Source organism: Alosa pseudoharengus, unplaced genomic scaffold, assembly GCF_046254945.1.
Source record: "Alosa pseudoharengus isolate Yale_2024_CS ecotype anadromous, Long Island Sound unplaced genomic scaffold, YU_APseudo_1.1 YU_APseudo_1.1_scf_5, whole genome shotgun sequence".
NCBI lineage: Eukaryota > Metazoa > Chordata > Actinopteri > Clupeiformes > Clupeidae > Alosa > Alosa pseudoharengus.
The window spans coordinates 26,654,374-26,676,838 of NW_027468837.1; the positions used below are offsets into that span (position 1 = coordinate 26,654,374).

The 22,465-nt window shown below is 42.7% G+C and overlaps 1 protein-coding gene across 1 annotated transcript in view; it reads left to right on the forward strand.

Moving 5' to 3' along the window:
• Positions 1–88: 88 nt before the first annotated feature.
• Positions 89–22,465, forward strand: part of LOC143104866 (uncharacterized) — a 30,584-nt gene continuing 8,207 nt past the window's right edge. Inside the window, exons 1-3 of the mRNA XM_076269199.1 lie at positions 89–201; positions 10,625–10,781; positions 14,846–14,891. Coding sequence (XP_076125314.1) covers positions 10,660–10,781; positions 14,846–14,891 — 168 coding nt within the window. The 5' untranslated portion in view covers positions 89–201; positions 10,625–10,659. The remainder of the gene's footprint in view (positions 202–10,624; positions 10,782–14,845; positions 14,892–22,465) is intronic.

The following is a 22,465-nucleotide window of genomic DNA, read 5'->3' on the forward strand; positions in this document are numbered from 1 at the left end:
GGTTATTGGTGCAAAGAGTGTCACATGAGCTCTCCTTCCTCCCATGCCATACTTGCTCCTCCCTCTTCAGGTTCGGTAGAGGGGACACACTTATACACACTAAGAGTCGGATGACGTGCTTCTAGGAAGACAGGGGCATTAGAGGTGCTTTATGATTAGATCGAAACTGGATTGGGGTGATGCAATAGAAGACTAGCAAAGGTATTGGCAAAGTGAATTCGCGCTGAAACTGACCCTAAGACCTTAGAGGTGAGTGAGCTAAAACTGGACTGACGCTTTGTTTGGTCATACTGGCCCCCTCAAAATATGGCCTTTCACCTGGACGTAGGTCTGGGAGAAGGACAGTCACTTCTGAGCATTTGTTGACACTTTTCTCTACAAATGCCATCTTTTTAATGTAAATTTTGACATATTTTATGTGTTTCTTGATGTTTGTGAAGCTTGTTCTTTCATCAATAACCTCTTCATGTCTTTGTGTCTACGGAAGCACTCAGGTCTGAGTATACTCTCCTGTCAACAGGTGTGAGACACAGGCTACGCTGTGTGAGGGTGGGTGTCGAGGCACCTGATCTGCTGCCTTGGGGGAAGAGTCAGGTCACCTTTCAGCTGTGGTGTTACAAAGAGAGAAAGAGAAAGGGAAAGAGAGGTTTTTGTACTACTCAAAAATACTGGCAACATTCAGGTACCCATTGAGTTGGAACACTGCCATCCTTATTTGTCGTGGTTGTCTAACATTCCCAAATCTAAAAGAATAATTACTACATTGAAATAAGAAAGAAAACAATTCTCAGTACTCTGGTGCCTCTTCTAACATGGTTTGTGGGCAGCTAAACGATCTCTGGGAGAGAGGCGGGATTGTTCAAACGAACCGTGTTTGTATTTCCCCATCCATGGCTCTGTGCTAGATTTGCTGGTGCAATCAGCCAGAGTAATCGTAATGCTTTTGTTGTTGCAGTTGAATTGACGATGACGTGGTTGAAATTGCACTCATGCCACAGAATTGTCTGGGGTTGTTTTCAGTGTTTAAACTGACCCCTTCAGATAGTCGAAGAATTAGACTACACTGTAACTATTTCTAATAGTTGTTGTGGATACGGTTTCTGTTTCCATGGAAAACAGAACAAAATGCTGGTTCAAAGGTTGTGGTTTGCAGTTCTTTATTGAATTCTGACCTTAGTGTGCGTTTTCATTGAAATTAGAGAGGAGGCATGCAATTTGCTACAGCAAGAGGACATATCTAAGAAAAAATATTTGTGTGTCATCTTAGGTATACTGCTCTTTGAAAAAAAAAGTATGGAAATTAAATGTTTTGCATTGGTTGATAAAAGGTGAAGTGGGGATATTCTTAATTTAAAGGGGAAATCCGGTGTAAAATAGATTTTGGATATGCTTAGCATGATAACGAGTTTGAACGTTCGTTGGGGAGCAAATAAACGCTATTTTGATGCATTCTAAACTTGCCTGTTTTTAGCCGATGCTTCCAAAATGCTTACACTGGTAGCGATAGGACATTTCTCATGGTAAAAAGATTGCTCATTTTAAACCATTTACGAGGCTCAAAGTAGCCTAACACTTCTTTGGTAGTATGATGAGGGTCCTAAGATATAAAACGAGGCATTGACAACTTTGTAAATGTAAAGATAGTTTATTAAAAAGGACTATACAGACAATACCTTGAATCGTTTGCCGGTCGGTGCCATCTTGAAATTAAGTCACTACAACACAGATCTCACGCGTTTTTGACGGAAGTACTTACTCTTCAGTACTTCAGTCAAAAACACGCGAGATCTGTGTTGTTTCAAACATTTACACTGGATTTCCCCTTTAAACATAAATGTTTAAAAGCTTTTAATCTGTCAGCTTTCACTCATTTATCTTCGGTCCAAAAAAAATGATTTGGGGAAGCCTGTTTTTACTGGTTCTTCCACTTTCACACAAAACAACCTAATCTGAACCTGAACAGTTCATTGATTTTTAATCAAAATTGCCATTTGAAGTAATGCATATAGCAAACCGTTAAGGCTACAGAATCATACTCTGAGCCAGTGGTTAATCATGTCAAGTATTGTGGGTTTACCAGAAGTGTACTTGAAAAACCTGATGTCAAGCTCTGGCTACCTCCCGAGGCAACATGACGAACGTGTAGCGGCATTTGAAAAAGCACCACAGGTAGCAGTACCATGAATTTACGATAAAAAAAGGCAAGCAAAAGTAGTGGTCTTCTTGGCCAACAAGACAATGGTAAGCAAACTACTGTTTCAACGCCATTTGAATACATTTTGGAAGAAACATTCTCATCCTTGGATAAGATGGAGCAGGTAGGCTTATGTTTAACTTATGTTATGTTTTAGATTTAAATGGATTATATAGTGATATAAAACATTTTATATCGCTCAACTCATTGCAGTCGTTCAGCCTAAACTCAATCAGGCTGAAGCCTAAACATAATAGTTGTAGTAATGTGCACAATGCACATCCCCACCGGTGAGGTGCAGGGCAAATGGAACTAGAAACGTTGCAGCACATAATAAATATATGGGAGTTTTTAGCAGAGTGCGGGCATTTCTTCCTTTTTGAAGCCTAAACATAATAACATCCATCCTGCACACACATAATGGAAATGATATGCTTATCCTCGGCGCCTGGCAGTTAAACCACGTTAAGTCAGTACCACTCCGACAAGTCCCAAACCACCCATCAAGGAAAAATGAAGGGTTACCCGTGTGTCTTTTCTGTCTTAGTATTGAGATGAGTACATACAAAATATAAAATAAATAATTAATATGCAATAGTACAGTGAGAAAAAAGGAAGGAATTCAATACACTTTTTATTGGGGGCTGCAGGTGTAGCGTCTCTCTGTTGTGCCTAGTATGGGGTAGAGAATGTTGTGGTCACTGGTTCCTTTCCCAGGAACCATGATTTATCATTAGAAAACAGGCCTACATGCCAGAATCTAAAGTGCCCCTTAGCTGAATGAGCTAGATGGGATGCTCCAGCAGCTGGGTAAGTGTCTTCAGTTTGATCCTGGTGTGCATTGGGTGGATCCTAACTTAACTTAAGCTCTGATACTACAGAACACAGTCTTACCACACTGCCTCCACCCTAACATTAGTGGCATTTGAACCATCATTAGGCAGTCTTCCCACACATTTTGGCCCCTTTGCTGTTGTAATAAATCTGTATGAAGAACTGGGAGATGTAGGAAAAAATGGCTTCTTTAGGCTATAGTTATTCACCTTATCACACAGTGGTTAGAGCCATCACACAGTGGATATTATCAAGAACCATAATATTTGGGGGCCAAGCAGCGAAGCTGCGAAGGCACCCATTGTGTTTCTAGCTTTTCCTATTATTATTATTACACACTCTTTCCTCTGCCATTGAAGTCTATGGCAGCCCATAGAACCGTCTGGTGAAAAGTTGTGAAATTTGGCACACTAATTAGGCAGTGCCCCATGATTAATTTCACCAAGTTTCAAGTCCGCACCTCCCGCGCTCTAGCGCCACCAACAGGCCAAAATTGGACTTGCGTTCACGCACGTAACTTCTGACTTGTTGACCCGATTGTCAAAAATTAGGTATCGTTGGAATCCTTGGATCAAGCCGAGTTCAACGCACCCTATAACGTCATTTTCCGCCATGATGGATTTTCCGCCATTTTGGATTTCATCAAAATCACTTAAAACGTATCAGAGGTCACAAATTTTTTCCGATCGACACCAAACTTCAGAGATATCATCTACAGACCATGCCTCATTAATGCATTGCTTTTTGTCTTCGGAACTAAAACCGTTCGCGCGTAACAGCCAATCGAAATTTGCGGCGAAGCCGCCAAACAGGAAGTGAGCTCATATCTCAGCAACCCATTGATCTATCATAACCAAACTTAGTCCATGGACTCAGGACCCAATCAGGGGGACGCTCAAGAAATCTGGTGACCTTTGACCTCTAGGGGGCGCTGTAATTAAGAAACATGCCTTTTGGCCTGTATCAGCAGTTGTGCTTAGAATTAAAACGCACTAGTGGTGTTTGGTACTACTGTTGAAGGTCCTTAGGCCGACCCAAGCCAACTTGTGATGTCATCGTAATTGATTCTGCCGCCATATTGGATTTAATCAAAAACACGTACAAGTTTTCGCAGGTCACAAATTTCAGCGGATCCTCATCAAAATTGGCAGAGACCATCTTCAGACCATGCCTTATCAGTGCATTGCTTTCTGGAACAATTGACAGAATTATTCGGCTGTAACAGCCAATCGAAATTTGCGGCGAAGCCGCCAAACAGGAAGTGAGCTCATATCTCAGCAACCCTTGCATGTATCAAAGCCAAACTGGGTGCATGGACTCAGGACCCAATCAGGGGGACACTCAATAAATCTGGTGACCTTTGACCTCTAGGGGGCGCTGTAATTAAGAAACATGCCTTTAGGCCTGTAGCTAATGTTCTGTTTGAAATTAAAATGTATTAGTGGTGTCTGGTAATACTGTGGGAGATCCTTAGGCCGACCCAGGCCAACTTGTGTTGTCATTGTAATTGATTCGGCCGCCATGTTAGATTTAATCAAAAACATCAAAAAGTTTTCACACATCGCAAATTTCATCTGATCTTCACCAACATTGGCACAGACCATCTTCAGACCATAACCTATCAATATTTTGCTCTCTGAAACAATTGACAAAAGCATTCGCCCGTAACAGCCAATCGAATTTGGTGACGAAGCCGCCAAACAGGAAGTGAGCTCATATCTCAGCAACCCTGCCATGTATCATAACCAAACTTACTACATAGATTCATGACCCCATTAGGAGGACGCACAAAAAATGTTGGTGACCTTTGACCTGTAGGGGGTGCTGCAATTAGCAATATTGCATTTTGATTATTAGTTTCTGATGTGTTTTATCAATCTTTTATTTTTTATGTGAAACTGATGACAACATGTTCCATCCAGTTAATTCTAATGTGTGCGTGGAAGAGCAGGGCAGGACGGGCTGGGACGGGCTGGGACGGGCTGGGGTGATTAGGTGGGTGGGGGGGGGGGGGGCTGGCTGGCGGAGGCGGTGGCAATACTCAGCCCTGTTTCAGCCCTGTTGATCCCGGGTGTCTGCTGAGTTCTATCTTGTCGCCGTGGCTACTCTGGCCTATACTGCTTGGCCCCCTCATTGCTGCTTGCAGCTATATTTGTAGTGATTTTTCTTTCAAACATCCAATGAATTAATCCATTAACTAGATGTACCAAATAGAAAATAGTGTACAAAATATGACTGCAGCTCACTCCTGCACATTCTCTCCGCAAAAATAAATCAAGCTTGTCAATTTGTCTCCATCTCCTACTTCAGCCCCTACTCTTGCAACTTTTGTGTATGTAAAAGAGTGTGTGCATATTGTGTGTTTGTTTTTGTGTATATGTGTGCTTCTGTGTGTTTGTGTGTGTGTGTGCCTGTGTCTGTGTCATATGTTTGTTCGTGTGTGTGTTTGTGCATGCTTGTGTGTGTTTGTGTGTCTTTACGTGCGAGTGTGTGCATGTGTAGATGATATGGCCCCCATGAACGGAATTCTACGAAACTTGGCATGCATTCAGAGGGTGGTCATCCTAGGTCCTATGGTTCTCAATATATTCACAGAAAACTGTGTACGGCCATCTACAGGCCAATTGGTGTACAGTCACTAAATGTTCACATATATTAATTTATCAACCGGAGAGAAGAAATACTATTTTCTGATTGGCTGGTTGGGTGGCTATTAATTCTGAATAACAGGACACCTATGAAGTAGATGTGGTAAAAAAAGTTGAATCGTCGTTCCATATCAATGCTTATGAATGGTAACCATAACAACCATAGTAGGACGACAGTTTAGCCTGGAAGCAGGTTTTGCAACAATGGAATCAACTGTAAACAAGCAAACTGTCCATGCTATCTTCGGCTTCTTTTTAAACGGAACGGAAGGCATGACTATTGCTTATAGTGGGACTCAAGTGGGTTAATGGCCTCCAAGGTGTCCTTTTATACGGAATTAATGGACTCGGGCGGAGTTCTTTGCCTCTCGCCCTTGTCCATCAATTCCATATAACAGCGGCCGTTATCTCTTACTTATTCGGAATTCCACGAAACTTGGCATGCATTCAGAGGTAGAGGGTGTCATTATGATCCTACACTTCAAATATCGGGTAGTTTTGAACATGTCAGCCAAAGATACCTGCGATTATAACGTATTTTTGCTTTTTCATTTTTAACTAGGTGGCGCTAAACCTCAAATGAGTGGATTTGAGATGGGTTGATATGGCCCCTTGAGACCAACATTAAAAAAAAAGTTGGTTATCCTAGGCCCTACAGTTCTCGAGATATTCACAGAAAACTGTGTCCAGCCTACCCTCCTTACGTGGGGCCAGGTGCGGCAGTTGGCGACGGATGAAAACAAAAAAACAATGGTTCCGTGTCATCCTTATGGGGGCTACATGCGCACCAAGTTTCGTGCAGCCTGATCTTTCAGTGTCCTGGGAGTCGTTGACCCAAATTTAGTGAAGAAATAAAACTCGCTTTGCTAGCGCGGCGGTCAAAATAATAATTTCCCCACAATTTGAGCTTATAGAATGTGAAGACTTCCTGCTAGTCACTTCATGTTAAATGCTGACTTGGGAATCATCTCTAGACTGCATAGCCTTTTAGTGCTTTGCAGTACTCCTCCATTCTTTTGAGTGTCCTGGATTTGTGAGGTGGGCCCTAGCCTGATTATGATGCCCCTCAGGCAAATGGTTAACCTCTTTGCCTCAGCACTGCTCTGGGCCAGTTGGCATTTTCAAAAAATGACTTCATCAGTCTCTTTTTCTGCTACTTGACAACATGCACACAACTCGGGCCATAACAACAATCATTACGTGTTGACGTAAGCCTTCTTGGAATCTCAGCCCTCTCCTGTCACACACATCTCACCTGGATGGGTTGAGATCTGTGACATCTGCCAGTTTATATGACCCTAATCTCCTAAAAAAAAAAAATGTTTTAAGTTTGTTTCCTTTTCTGTTTGATCTTGACCCCACCTGTCCCTTATCTCTGATCTCATGCTTGTATGTGTGCCAATGTCTTACGTGACATTCAACCTGTCTTTCTGGTAGACTTTAGACTTCCTGTAGACCTTGTCTCCAGTTTGTTATTTTGTCTACCTCTCTGATGCTCTCAGTCTCTATCTGATATCTCTCTCTCTCTCTCTCTCTCTCTCTCTCTCTCTCTTTCTCTCTCTCTCTCTCTCTCTCTCTCTCTCTCTGTGTCTCTGTCTGTCTCTCTCATTATGATGCGTTAATATCATAGTAGCACATTTGTGTGTGTGCGCATGTGCCCGTGCGTGTGTGTGAGAGAGATGACGTAAGCTCTTGCTACTTTTCACACTCACTCGCCCATGTCACAGGCTGTGAATATTACTGCCATTAATCCAAGTCCCGGCCCCCTGCACAAACACATTAATGTACTGTCACAGTAGGGCAGTGACACAGTCAGAGCTGAAGCTTTTGTGTGTGTGTGTTTTTGTTTGTCTTGGCTTTTCCTAGGAAGTCCGCTCCCTTGTTCTACAAAATCTTCTTTATCTGCTTTGGCTCAATAGTTAAGGGGTGTGTGAGTGGTCATACATACCTACATTGGGGATTTTTTTTCAGCCATGGTTTCCATGGTGACTGTGTGCTGAGGTATATTCATTCTTTGTCATCTTATCAGCATATTGCGTACTGTACTAGTAGCGTACATTCTCTCTGTCTCTCTCTCCCTCACGTACACACACACACACACACATACACACACACAGACTAAACACAAACAACTCTGACTTGTCTCCACCGTCTGTAGGGACTGCGGATAATCTTATGCTGCAGTGAGGCTGATTACAGGTTGTCAGAAAAAAGTACACGTCTACGCATGCCTGCTTTTCCCTGATGCCATCACTGTTGAGTGTGTGGAGGCTGCAGCTCCGTCCAACACACACACACACACACACACACACACACATAAAGCCTCCAGGGCAGGGCACACGTACACACACACGTACAGCGTACACACACAAAGCCTCCAGGGCAGTAGAGGAGGATTGTGCTCCCTCTCTGTAAGGCACACAACTTTGTGCCCCCAAAGTGGCATACAGGATGTCTGTGTGTGTATGGGAGGTTGGGGGTGGGGCATGGAAGTGTGTTAAACATACCTTCCACACTGGTGACAGCATCTATGCCAGCACTGCATATCACTTGAAAACAAACTCAGGCTAGCGGAAATGTTAGACTACATATATTGAAGTGTTTCACACTGTGTGAAAGACATACACAGCAGGCTTGTGCAAAATTCCAGAATTGAATTGAAACTGGCTCTTAAATTGCAATTCAATTCTTGAATTTCACTTGTATTTCAATTGAGGTAGCAAACAGGAAGCAGAATTGCAATTCAAATTGTGCACAACCCTGATACACAGTATATGTGTATGAATGTACACATAGAATAGTATGTTAAACCCACATCCAGGTCATATTTAAAGATGTATTTATTTATGTTGTTCGCAGAGGACTAATGCTTTGTTTTATGGTAGTCCGTTCTAATCTACATTCCACATGATTACAGTAGAATGGACATCCACAATGTTATCCAGTTGTAGGATATTTCATGGAAGACATGGCAAAGAAAGAAAGTGGATATCCTCTAGGAGCCACTCCTGAGTCTTTGGTCCCCCAATCTCTCACCGAACCTTGAGGGAAAAGTAGGCCGGGAGCGTAAGTTCAGCTGATTGGTGACTAGTGACCAGTGAACTAGGCCTGTGAGCTTGTAGATAGATTGTAGCACATATTGAGGGCAGCTAATTAAATATAATAATAAAATGCTGAGTTATCAATCATGGTATGTCATGATAAATGTGTTTATTTTATTTATTTATTTATTTTTTAACAAAAACATGTTTGTGCACTGTGCACTGAGCTGAGGCTTGACCGCAAGAGTGACTTGAGAATAATTAACCAGAGCACAATTATCTCTTTCAGCCCCTCTCGCAGGTGTGTGTGTGTGTGTGTCTGAGGGAGCAGGTGATTATCATTCAGGCCAGTGACCATCAGCGATCTCTCTCTCTCTCTCTCTCACACACACACACAGAAGAGAGCAGTGTTGACTCTTAAAGGGCCGGTGTCCTTTTACTCGGACACAGCATTCGTGGGTGTCATCCTAGCCGACAAGACTCACAGCCTGAGTGCTCTGGATGTTCCTGCTCGGAACCCAAGAACGGGGGAGGGGAAAACGATAGAAGAAGAGTGACCAAGAGATGGAGGGTGTAAAAAAGGGCAGAGGAAGAGAGGGAAAGACAGAGGGAGGGTGAATGAAAGTATGATTAACTGTGTAACTATGTGGTGCTCTCTCCCACTCATTCTGTTTGGTGTCACTAAACCCTGCCTCATTTGAGCTGAATAAGACCTGTCAAATGTGCTAAAGGGAAAGTGTTGCCTTAGTGTGGCACTGATGGTGATTATTGAGACTATTCCGTATATAACAGTCCAGGTGGTAAATGATGGAAAACATGGATATATATGGGTATGGCTTTGACGTCTAACTTACTACTTTCTTAGAACAAGTAGTACTGTGCTTGGTAGGATCAAGTGTACTGCAATCGATGGTGAATCATAGTATGGTTCATGTTTGTTGTCTTTTTTTGTTTGCGGCTACGTTTAAATGAACAGCGTTGTATGATTTGGCCTCTGCTTTGGGTGCTTTTCCACACAAAGCTACTGTGAGCCCCAGCTAAACTCTTGGGGGAGCAGCTCTGTGAAAACTGAATAGGAATGAGGAGAATATTGGTTTATTGTCAAATAGCAATAGGGGGTAGGCCTGTCCCTGTCCTGCACCCCCCCACTAGAAGACCTATGAGGTTTTATTTATTTATTTATTTGTTTGTTTTTATTTCTGTCAGCTTTTGTTTTTCCAGTGCACCCTCTCTCTCCTCACTCTCGCTCTCTCTCTCACACACATATACACTGTAACATACACATCTTTTTCTCAGTCTCTTTTCTCTCTCTCTCACACACACACACACACAGTCAGACTCTTTTCTCATGTTTATCTATGGCTCTTTAAGCCCACCACCTATTTTAAACCTCTGGGATGTGCGTGCCCCTTGCACAAACTGGATGGATAGAGCCACAGACATCCATGGGTAAAGACAGCATCCTGTTTGAGAAAGACTGTCCTGTCCTCGACTGTGCCACACACCAATGCAATGTTTGTTCACTTTAGCAGGAAAAGCGAATCGAGAGCAAAGCTAAGTGCAAAATATAGATTTATTGATGGCTTCTACGCTCTGGGACTTTACAGCGACTGCCACCGCAAGTTTCCATTGTTGTGCTTGCACTCTGCCAACATAGGCATGTGTTTTGAAGCCGGAGAGCTTTGCTATGTGTGCTCCAGAATTTATTTTGTTTTGTAGGCTATTTTATGTTTTTGATTTGGTTTGTGTCGAACCTTTACGCTTCTCTTTATTGTGCGAAATAGCTGGTGAAAAATGCTCAAAATTGGGGGAAGTCTCAAATGCAGTACTTCTGAGGGAACATTGTTTGGTTTATTTGATCCCAAAAATCTGACTGGCTGCTGCTTTCTTTGCTGTGCTGTCTGCAGTCGTGTGTCCTGAGATCCTGTGGTCCTGAGCCAAAATGGACGCCGCTCCCTTCAGCCGCAGACAGTGGGCGTCACAGTCGCTACGCGTCACCGCCCGAGAGCTTTCGTTGGTCGGAGGCCGCGGGAAGAACACTGCCATCGCCGAGCGCTTCTCAAAGTGAGTGATGCTACTGGCTTGTCCACACACACACACACACACACCACACTTTTGCAAGGGGTCCTCTCTTCGGGATCTTTCACACCCATAATGTGCACCAAATTAAAGTGTCCCTCTCACAACATCACACTACACTCAACTGTTAATTTGGCCCATACGCACCTAGAGCAAAGCCTTTGATGCTTAAACCTTTATGATTAAAGTGGCTGAGAGCACACATTTGTGCCTGATATGTTATTACTTGAGAGTAGGGCCTGGGCCTTACGTCTCTGATGTCTCATACTTTAACTGTGTGGTATGATAAGGCGGTACAAAAGACCGCTCGCGCCTAAACATCCTTATCAAAACACACACCTGTGCAGAGGGGTTTGCGTAATGGATGCCACACCTACGACAAACATATACTTGCACACGGACTTAGGTAATCACGTCCTTACGCATATCTACACATTCACATCTGTGAGTAATTGACAGTTTGAACTCATTTGAAAGGCCACTCAGACTGATCTATGCACACTTTTAAAAAAAAAAAGCATACACACCTACACACACAATATTCAAAACGGGGAATATAGAGAATCGAAACCAGAGAAGAACAGGACAGAAAACTGGAGTGGTGTGGGGGGTGCTGCTGTGTGAGAGAGAGGGAAGGAGAGAGCGAGAAGTGAGGAGACATTCGAGATGCTCATCGGTGCACTCGCCCTCTTTTCCAGACATCATTTTCCTTCAGTCTGGCCAGCTGGATTAGCTGCTTGCTTTAGTGGGGAAAAAGCTCATCCTGACTGTTAATATTTACCCTCACTCAGGAGCCGGACAAACCAAGGGTCCCCAGAGCTCCACTGCTAGAAGCAATCATTAATTAAAGTGTCGTCCTGTACATGCGCCATCAGCTTTGGTCATAAACACATGCTAATATACATCTTAATACATAGGTTTATTTTGTAATTTTTAATATTCTTTCTATAAATGTATTATTTTACAACTCTTGCCATCTTATCTACACTCTTTCTACAACTTACTCTCTTTCTTTTTTTTTTCTTTCTCCCTCTCCCTCTCTCTCCCTGCTCCCCCTCTCACTCTCCATCTCCCTGCTGCTCTGCTCTCCTCTTTCAGTAACACGCGGTGATCGTTGAAGCTTTTTATTACGACCCAAGGGAAATGACTCCTCTGGCATATTATACACAAGCTCAAAGCATTCCATGCGTAAACAGCCATGAACTCGAGCACAATGGGCCTTAGTGAATACGTATTATGCAAAATGCGGGTCAGTGTGGAGGTAGTACCTGATACAGAGTCATAATTTGCTATTTGTGGCAGAAGTCATATTGTAAATGCAAATGTTTCTTTCTTTCATGTTTAAAGGTGATGGTAGCGTAGCAGCTAAAGCGCTGGGCTAGAATGCAAGTAGCCTGAAAAGTTGTGCACTCATATCCCGGCTTACACGTTTGTGCCCTTGAGCAAGGCACTGGGGAGAATGGCCCTTTGGGGGGTGGGGGGGGGGGGGGTCAGTCAGGAGGGTTTAGTGTTTTTATTACCTTTAGCTTTTTTTTTGTGTGCAGTCAGCAGTCTTTCGGTAAGGTTCCTGTTGGTCCGGCTCTGCCTGTTACCTGCCTGCTAGGGAGAGGGGAGGGGGGCAGGGAAGTCTAGTGGACAGCTCTGCCTGTTACCTGCCTGCTAGGGAGAGCCTGAGGAGGAGGGCAGGGAAGTCTAGTGGACAGCTCAACCGTGACCAACTCACAGACGGAGACACACCGGCATTCTGCCTTCCGCCTCTGTTTGGATGAGCTTAAAGGGACACCAGGCAACATTTTCGTGTTAATTAATCATCTTCGTAAGCCGCCCCTACTGCCTATAGGAAGAATATCCCACTTGCAAGTTCGGTGTATCCTACCCGCCGACCGAAGCAGGATCAGTTTACAGCACAGAGGCAGGCTAACGAAACGCTAGAGATTGTTGCAAACGTGTGTACAATGGCAGAGCCGGCGAAGAAGCAGCGAAAACCCTTGACAGAAGACGCAAAGAAAAGGAAAAGAGCTTCAGACCAAGCAAGGGGGAGTTTCGTAGAGAAAAGGCATCAGGCTTGCCAAAGTCCCTCCACTCGGCGGCCATACAGCAACGCTTTTTTTTTGGGCACTCATCGGGCATCCTCTTCGGCATAAATGCGCGTGAGCAAGGCTTCACGACACCAATCTTGCTCCAGCGGCGAGTTCACAACACATGATTGGCACGATGTCTTCACAACACACCATATGATTGGCTCAATGTATTCACATCACACCACATGATTGGCTCAATGTATTCACATGTCGACGTTTTGCCGAGGAAGGGGTGTGATATGTGTAGACAACGGCCATATTGGCGTTACAAACTAACCCCATGCATTTCTATGGAGGATTTTTTGAGTGCTGTGTCTCCTCATTAGCCTGGAAACCAGACTCTCTGACTTCACAGTACTTCGGAATACTGTAGGGAAAAGAAATCGACCGGAAGTACGTAGACAGGCCAAGGCCAGGCTATCTCCTCATTGGAAAGTCTCTGGCTTAATGAGTGAATGCAGCCCTCAGTGGGATCTTCTTCTGGTGATTATTGCGTAATTCCCAGGGGCGCCTGCAGGAATTAATGCTATGGTACGCACGGACGTACACCTGCAGGCGCGCCTGATTCCCATGTAAAGAAGCCCACAGGCACACATGTGACTGGATCACTAGATCAAGGGCTCTAGCAGCAGACCTGTGTGCTCTTGGTCACACATATTCCACTCCAGTCATGGTGGTGGATTTTATGGGCATGCAACATGCAAACTCACAGTTTTGTAATTGATGGGGAAATGTATGTTCCACTGACATGCACAGAGTAAGGGTTGGGGGTGCGAGATTTGAAATGGATTTGAAATGTTAAAGAGCAGGTTGTGCTCGAGCGCCTTGGGCTCACATACAGGACATTCTTGAGGAGCTTATTTAGGCCTCAGAAGGGGAAGATGTTATTAAATGTGTCGTTCCTCAGAGTCTCTCTCTCTCTCTTTCTCTCTCTCTCTTTCTCTCTTTCTCTGTCTGTCTTTTCCTGTCTCTCTCAGCCCCCCTCTCTTCCTCTATGTCTGTCTGTTTTCTCTCTCTCTCTCTCTCTCTCTCTCTCTCTCTCTCTCTCTCTCTCTCTCTCTCTCTCTCTCTCTCTGTGTCTAACTCTGTTTTCCGCTCTCTCACTCTCCGTACTTTTTTTTTTAGTTTTTTTTTTAGTAGTGAGCACCACACAGGAGGAGTCAAACCTACATGGGCGACACATAAAAAAAGAAACTGCCTGAATGTTTTTTGGGGGCCACTGAGTTCGAGTGGCTGGCTGGAGCCTCAGCTCCCAGCTTGTAGGCCATACATCACTGTCACGTCCATCCCGATGTCCGTTGCTACTTCTTTTCACCCAGGAACTCCATTCAGGCGCTGATTTATTCGTAGCTGTCCCCCTTTTCTCTCCTCTTGCCCAGTTCCATCTTGGATTTTTCCACTCTTCTCTTTTCTCCTCTCTTCTTCTCTTCTCTAGCCCTTTGATGTGTCTTCCTCATCCTGTTATACTCTAGTTTGTTTGTCAAATTTGGGTATTTTAGGCAAATCAATGTCCTGAAGGATATTATAAACAGGAATAATACACATATTTGACTACATTCAAATGTTCTTGTGTTTTTGAAAAAGTAGTTGTGATATTTCAATTCTGGCCGTGGCCAGAGGAGGGCGCTCTTGTTTTAGCTTGCACGTTGGTGTGCTTTCTTTCATCTCGTCTAATTGTTGTCAGATTTTCTTTCAACTCACATTATTGGAGCAATGAATCACAGGCAAATACACATTGTTATCATCAACACAGGCATCATTGTTTGTGACCGCTTTAGCTGCCATTGTGCCACAAGAACTGAGAGAATGTCACTCTTGGTGTTTTATGGATTACATGCAATGTACAACACTCCTACACAGCCTAAATGACGGTGTTTTTATACTTTGAACTTTCAAATGGTTACTCTTTCCTTGTTTGTTTGTCTCTCTCTCTCTCTCTCTCTCTCTCTCTCTCTCTCTCTCTCTCAGGTACCAGAAGGCTGCAGAGGAGGCCAGTGCCGATAAGAAAAAGCCGGTAAGTAGCCCTTTAACATTTCCCTCATGTCCTCCACTGTTGCCATCTCGCCACACTCAGTGGCGCGCCTCTCTTCACATCAGCAGTCCCCAGCTGGAAAGGAAGGGTAAAAGTAATGAGACAAACAGAGATTGACCTTTGACCTTATCCCATCTTTTGCATAAACGTTGTCAGATGCAAATCTGCTTTGCAAAAGCTATCCTCTGTTATTCAAATAGAAGCACATGATAAACTCCATCTGGCTTTATCAAAATAGCTAGGAAATGGTACGCTTTTGTGAGTACAGTAGAAAACTAGATGTACCGCGTAGCGGTACAAAATATGACCGCCGCTCAGTCCTGCACATCCATTCCGCGAAAATAAATCATATTAATGAATTTGTCTCCATCTTCTACTCCATTCCCCACTCTTGAAACTTTTGTGTATGCTTGTTTGAAATGTGTGTTTGCACACATTCCGCACACAAAGTAGCCTACTGGCGCTGCAAAGGTGAATAGATTTGTTTCTGGGCCAAAAAATCTGTAACATTGTTATAAAACCTTTAAAATCTCTAAACAATCACAAGTAGGGCAGTTCATCACAGTCCATCCATTCCACTGGACTGATGAAAGGTACACCTGTAGGCTACATTGTATTTGGGAAAAGCAGAAGGTAGCAGCATAATGTATTTATTTATTTATTATTAAACAAAACAATCCCTGTCAGTTCCATGCAGTTTTCAACAGCTATCAAGAAGAGAGGTCATGTCATGGATTTTTGTGAATGTTTCTTCTTCTACATATGCATAAGTTTAGTCATCTAGTTCAAATGATATTCAGCTTTATTGTCAATGCACAAATGAAATACCAGTAGTCTAAAACAAAATGCCGTTTTTCCCAGTGGTGCAAATAACTGACATGTCCAAAGGGCCTTCATGAAATGCGTTGCGAGACTGTTCATACACATTTTAACGGGCAAAGTTGAAGAGCTACTCTCCGTTATTGTTTGTGCAAATAATATGCTGATTCATGTTCCCTTGCATTTTGCAACCATGAGGTCAATGGTTAAGCTCAATCTTTTGACGCAATCTTTTGATTTTCACCCAGCCTAGTCCATGGTAGGCGCCCGATAGAAATATTGTTTAATTTTGCGATTGAGATATCCACGCACTGGCGCCCCCCCTGCGACGTGTTCGCCCCCCGGTTTTAGAGCTATTCTAAATGCAAAAATGCATAGAGGGAGTTATGACAAAACCGTGACTGTTAACAAACTATAAGCTATATAAGGTAGGCCCTATGCTAGGCCTATTACACAACACAAATTGTCGCTAGGCTATGCTGGCGACCCAAATAAAATCTCCGTTGGAACCAATGGCTTACACCTTACAGTATCAAGCTGCCACCTCTTGGCGAAAAAGTTAATAGTTTTGCATATCAGTAGTAATACATTTCACGTAGCTGTGAATCACGGAAAGGGCGAATGAAGTGGACACTTCTAAACGGAACCCAACCCACTGTACAGTAGCTCAAGGTCTGTGGCTAAAGCAGCCATAATGAAAGCGTTATCATTGTTTGGATACTTCACACACACGTGTTTTTTTAATCGCATAGACTACAACTACCAAGCTGGAATCAAAGCACATCGACTCCCCTCTCACACCCTAAACACGCACTTCGAACAAACAAAAAGCGCCTCAGTCTCACGGAATAGCCATAGGCAAAACTGTATCTGACCCTTGTAACGTTGGTACTAAATCATTCATCGCAAAGAATGATTTTTGTAGCACGTGCAACAAATATGTGTAGGTACAGCCCTGCCCTGAATACATCTCAACGTGCGCTCTAAAACATCTGGTTTAAATGGAGATTGTAGATCATCACGGGATCATAGACAGGTTATCTTTCAGGTAGCCTATATATTTTCCATTAAAAACCATCACGTAGCGAACGTGTTGTGGCTAACTCACTTAGCTCCTGTTAGTAGCCTAGGTTATGGTCATAAGCAAATGAGATGACAGTCGAAAGATACAATTAGTGCTGTTATCGATTTGCTTGGTAGCTTATAAACGCATTTATGGTTTTCTACAAATACATCAATAATCAAATTGGCCTCCATCACTCAACCATGCTAACGGTAACATTATTTTACCTACGTTCTGCTATTGATAGGATTAACGTAGCCTACCTGCAGTAAAAAACAAGCATGTCCGATAAACATTCTCAGATTTATTTCGGCTTCAAGAGGAAATGGGAATTACATGTCATGCAGAAATCATCCTACCCTTAGACGTTCTCTGCGGTAAACTACTGTAGCCTACAGTCTTGTCCTTGTAGGAAGCATAGTGTCTTTCCAACCCATTTAAGATTAACTTCCAACAAAATTACGTCTCACTGCAACGATGCGCCATCTAGTGGACAAACGACTACTTATCGCCAATACTGGAAATGCAGCCATGATGATGATGATGAATATTTATTTTGGTTTTCTTTTAATCCTACTGAATTTGTAATTATGTATCGGCCGTTCTAATACCGATAGTATGTGGGTGCCTGTGTGTGTGTGTGCATGTGTATATGTGTGCACCACCATCTACAGGCCAATGAGTGTAGAGTCACTAAATGTACACATAACTTAATTTTTTAGACCCCCCCATGGATGAAATTCTACGAAACTTGGCATACCCCCAGAGAATGTCAGGTTAATCATACACATAAAATTTGGTGCAGTTCTGAACGTCTTTACTGAAGAGAGGGGCGATTAAAGCAGAATGATATTGCATTTTCATTTTTTACCGGGGGGGTGCAAATCACAAATGAGTGATTATGGGCTAAGTTGATGTGGGCCCTTGAGACCAACATACCATAAAAATTTCTTCATCCTCGGTGCCACGGTTCAGGTAGTTATTGAGGAAAAACTGCATTTTTTGGGTTTCGGGGGGCCCAGCGCGGAGGGGGAGTGGCCCCCGGGGACCAAACGAAATTTTTCCGTAAAAGTCTAGTGGGGCTACATACCCACCAAATTTCATGTGCCCTGGTGTTTCGGTGCCCCGGGTATCGTTGACCAAAATTTCAGGAAGTAGATGACGGGAAAAAAAAAAAAAAAAAAAAAAAAAAAAAAAAAAAAAAAACTTTGACAATCCCTATATGACCGCTTCGCTAGCTTCGCTAGCGGCGGTCATAATAATGCTTGAATGCATGTTGCAACAGGTAAAGCGAGTTGCCAGTAGCAATGGCTGTTTGTTTGATTTGTTTTGATGTGTTTATAGACAGTTGTGTGACGTGAGAGGGACAAGTTGTCTTTTTGCTCTATCTTCTGAGGAATTAGCCCTGTGGGAGTTTTGGAACGTACCAGCAGAAAGTGCACAGACACCCACATGTACCACCCCCCCCCCCCCCCCCCCCCCCACACACACACACACACACACACACACACCCCACAGATACACACACACACACACACACACACACTCACAAAGGCCCGTAAGACCACTTACTTCAATTGGTTGACACTCATTCTGTAATCCTTATTTAGCTAGGCGTCTAATCTGAAGCTAATTCCTACCAGTGTGTGCTGTATGTGGTGTGTGTGTGCGCGTGTGGTGGCGTCCTTGTTTCTTTGTGTCTGTCCGTAGCACATGTCACAGTACTTTTTATGTAGCGTTTATGAGATAATATCCTATAGATGGGCTTCAGAGCCCCTTTGTTCTCAGTGTGTGTTTAAGCTCCCTGTAGTTTTAAGGACCTCTGTTGTCTCGGGTGTTGGATTCGGGTAATATCTTGTGGACTTGTGGTCTTTGTGGAGGTTTGGCTGTAGCTAGCTGTAGTTGTTTGCATGGTAGCTTTCTGTGCTTTTGTGCCTTACTTCTGGGTCATTGTCAAAACTCCTTGTGTGTGTGCGTGTGTGGCTGAGTGTGTGACTGACTCAGTGAAGTCACCTGTGTTTTAAACATCAGTCTGTATTCACGAACACATGAAAAAAGTTTCAAGAAGGGACGCCAAAAAACAACAACTGATTAAGCAGTGTCATGCATAAATACAAGGTAATGTTCTCATTTTTATTCTCAGTGACCAGGCCTATGATAATGTGTGTGTTGAGGAGCAAGAGCAGAATGCTTGCTTGTTACTAGTTATATAGGGTGTAGTATTTGGGGTAACTTGTTAGCACTATTGCCACAGAGTTTATTTGGATTTTTTTATTGATAATGAAATGTTGTCATTGTTGTCACAAGATACAAGTGGTTATATATGTATGTATATATATACTGCTCAAAAAAATTAAGGGAACACTTACAGTTTTACACAATTGTGAAAACATTTTTTGAAACCTTCCACCCTTTTCTCCATTCTCAAACTCGCCTCAAAAGTTTTACTTGTGCTCAGAACCAGACAGTGTCAGAGTACCGATCCAGTGTATGATTGAAGTGTTCCCTTAATTTTTTTGAGCAATATATATATATATATATATATATATATATATATATAATATATATATATAATATATATATATATATATATATATACAGTTAAGAACAAAATTATTCATACCCCTGGCAAATATTGATGTAATGTTGATTTTCTCTTTACCAATATGTTTGTTCTGACTGAAAATGACACTGCCACATGCCAAAAGGTTGTAAGATAATGTGGTAGAAACATAGCCTAGAAATCTAGGGCTAGTCTAGCAACTCTCCGTTGGCTTGTGAGCTCGAAAAATTTAACTTCTATCAGGCCAATCAAATCATGTATAGAGTCGTTAAGCGGGCTTAACAAAATGATTGATGGCAGAGTTGTAACGGTTTGGCTTGAATTCCCTGCTACTTGAAAACAAAGATGGATGTTGCTGTTGGCGAACAGTGTGACACGAGTTAAGCTTTCATTAAGTTGGCAAAAGTTTGAACTAGCCAACTAGCTCCACATGGGACTCATAGCGCTGTCCTATTGCGTGCAGAGGGAATTTGAAAGACAACAGACTATCCCGCCCCTCGGACTGAGCACTGCGAACGGTGAGTGCCCAGACCCTACATTTTAATGTGGGTCTGGCTCGTCAGGCTATTAGAAACATGGAATCAAAAAAATAATCGTTTTTTTTTTTTTTCGTTTTTTTAAGCATTTTTATGAAAAACGGCAAGTCCAAAATGACCCATACCCTTTTTAATTAATCAATGGAAACACCTTTATTTGCATTAACAACTCTCAAAATGGTTCTTATAATATCTATCAAGCCTCTCCATGTCTCCACAATGATTCTAGACCACACCTTTTTAACAGCAATCCAGGTTTTCAGTCAGGAACGAATTTGCAGGAACGAATTGCCATCACTCTGGCCTTGTGCTCACTTTTTTGACGGATTGAGGTCTGGACTCTGGCTCTGCCACTCTAAAATGTTGATATTGTTCTCAGTTAACCATTTCTTGCCTTGTTTGGCTGTATGTTTTGGATCATTGTGTGGTTTAGTGGTCCAATGATGCCCATTGGGGCAGGTCTCTCGGCAGACTGCCTGATCTTTTCCACCAAAAATCTCAATGTAGCCCCTTGTTTTAGTGTTACTGTTTACTTTGAGAAGTTCACCAGGTTCCATTGTCTAAAAAAACACCCAAAACTAATACATTTCTATATTTATTTTCCACATTGTGGATGGTGTTTTGGTGGTTGAAATTTTGACTCCATCTAAAAATGGATCACTTGGTAATCTTGGATGCTGATCATGGATCACTCTTCTCCAAACATGCACAACTCAACTCAATCTTAACCTTTTATAAGGGCACACCTGGACAAAGAATTTAGCTTTCGCTGGATTTCTTTTTGACCCAGGGACATGGCCTGAGATTGGCATAGAAACATTACATTCCAATGACACCATGTCCATTTCAATTGTGGGGGTTAGAAAAGTATTCTTTTGGGATGTTTTTCAACCAGGGGGACCTGGTGACCTTAAAGTAAACGGTAACACTAAAGCAAGAGGCTACACTGAAATTCTGGAGGAAAAGATCAGGCAGTGTGCCAAGAGACCTGCCCCAATAGGCATCATTGGACAATTAAACCATACAATGATCCAAAACCTACAGCTAAACAAGGCAAGAAATGGTTAACAGAGAACAATGTCAACATTTTAGAGTGGCCTAGACTTCAGAGTCCAGACCTCAATCAGTCAAAAAAGTTAGCACAAGGCCAAAGTGATGACAAATAATCGTTCCTGCCTCAAAACCCATATTGCTGCTAAAAAAGGTGCAGTCTAAAATCATTGTGGAGCCATGGAGACGCTTATGAGGGACTGTAAGAACCCCTTTGAGAGCTTTGATGGTAAATAAAGATATTTCCATTGATTATTTAAAAAGGGTATGAATCATGTTGGACATGCAAAAGATAAAAATTAGTTCAAACTTTTGCCAACTTAATGAAAGCTTAACTCGTGTCACACTGTTCGCCAACAGCAACATCCATCTTTGTTTTCAAGTAGCAGGGAATTCAAGCCAAACCGTTACAACTCTGCCATCAATCATTTTGTTAAGCCCGCTTAACGACTCTATACATGATTTGATTGGCCTGATAGAAGTTTAATTTTTCGAGCTCACAAGCCAACGGAGAGTTGCTAGACTAGCCCTAGATTTCTAGGCCATGTTTCTACCACATTGTCTTACAACCTTTTGGCATGTGGCAGTGTCATTTTCAGTCAGAAAAAAACATATTGGTCAAGAGAAAATAAACAATACATCAATATTTGCCAGGGGTATGAATAATTTTGTTCTTAACTGTATATTTATATATGAGTTTAATAAATCCAAAAACAGCTATACCTTCTACAGTTCTGTCACTTCAAACTTCCAGTTCCTACATTGTAGCCAATATGTCTGATGAAAGCATAATCATTTTAGAGGAAGATGGGAAGATAGGCTACTAACATCTTAAATGGCTGCACCTTTGCTGCACCATAACTTGGATTTGACTGACACTAGCAGAGAAGGCTGCATAGAAAAGACTAAAGCGTCATTATACCATTGATGATATAACATGGACACATAGAAATGATGGTGCAGAACACGATCTAAATATGTAGTTTCTCAATTTTAGTGCTATTTTACTGCTGCTGATGTGGTGAAGACCTTTTGGTTGCTTTGTATACTGACCATGCAGTGCATTATTGACAGCTGCGCTAGTTATCCAGTGGTGACCCTCAGACTTTAAGTATAAGCGAATGGGGAATCATATAAAATTTGATACGGATTTATAAGGATCATATAAAACTTTATAACTCGCATGTGATTCTCGCACTGCCCAGTCCCGTACAATTGAAACTCTGCAAACCAAAAAAGTTCAGTCGAAACCAGACACGGCCGTGGAAAAGATTGAGACTGCTAAAGCAAACGTATATGGGACTGGGCAAAGCGAGACTTCAAAATGACCCATCCTCTGCCATTTCACATTGACCATGGCACGATTACGTTTTTGGGAGCCCTGCGCCCAAACAATGCCTTGTATTGTTCATTCAGGACAAGTGTGTTCCTGTTTATGAAGCACACAGGCCTGCAGAGGGGTCTGGAGCTCTGTGATTTGCGCAAGATTTGTGAGGGCGTCCTCATATTCATCCCCCAGGCTGTG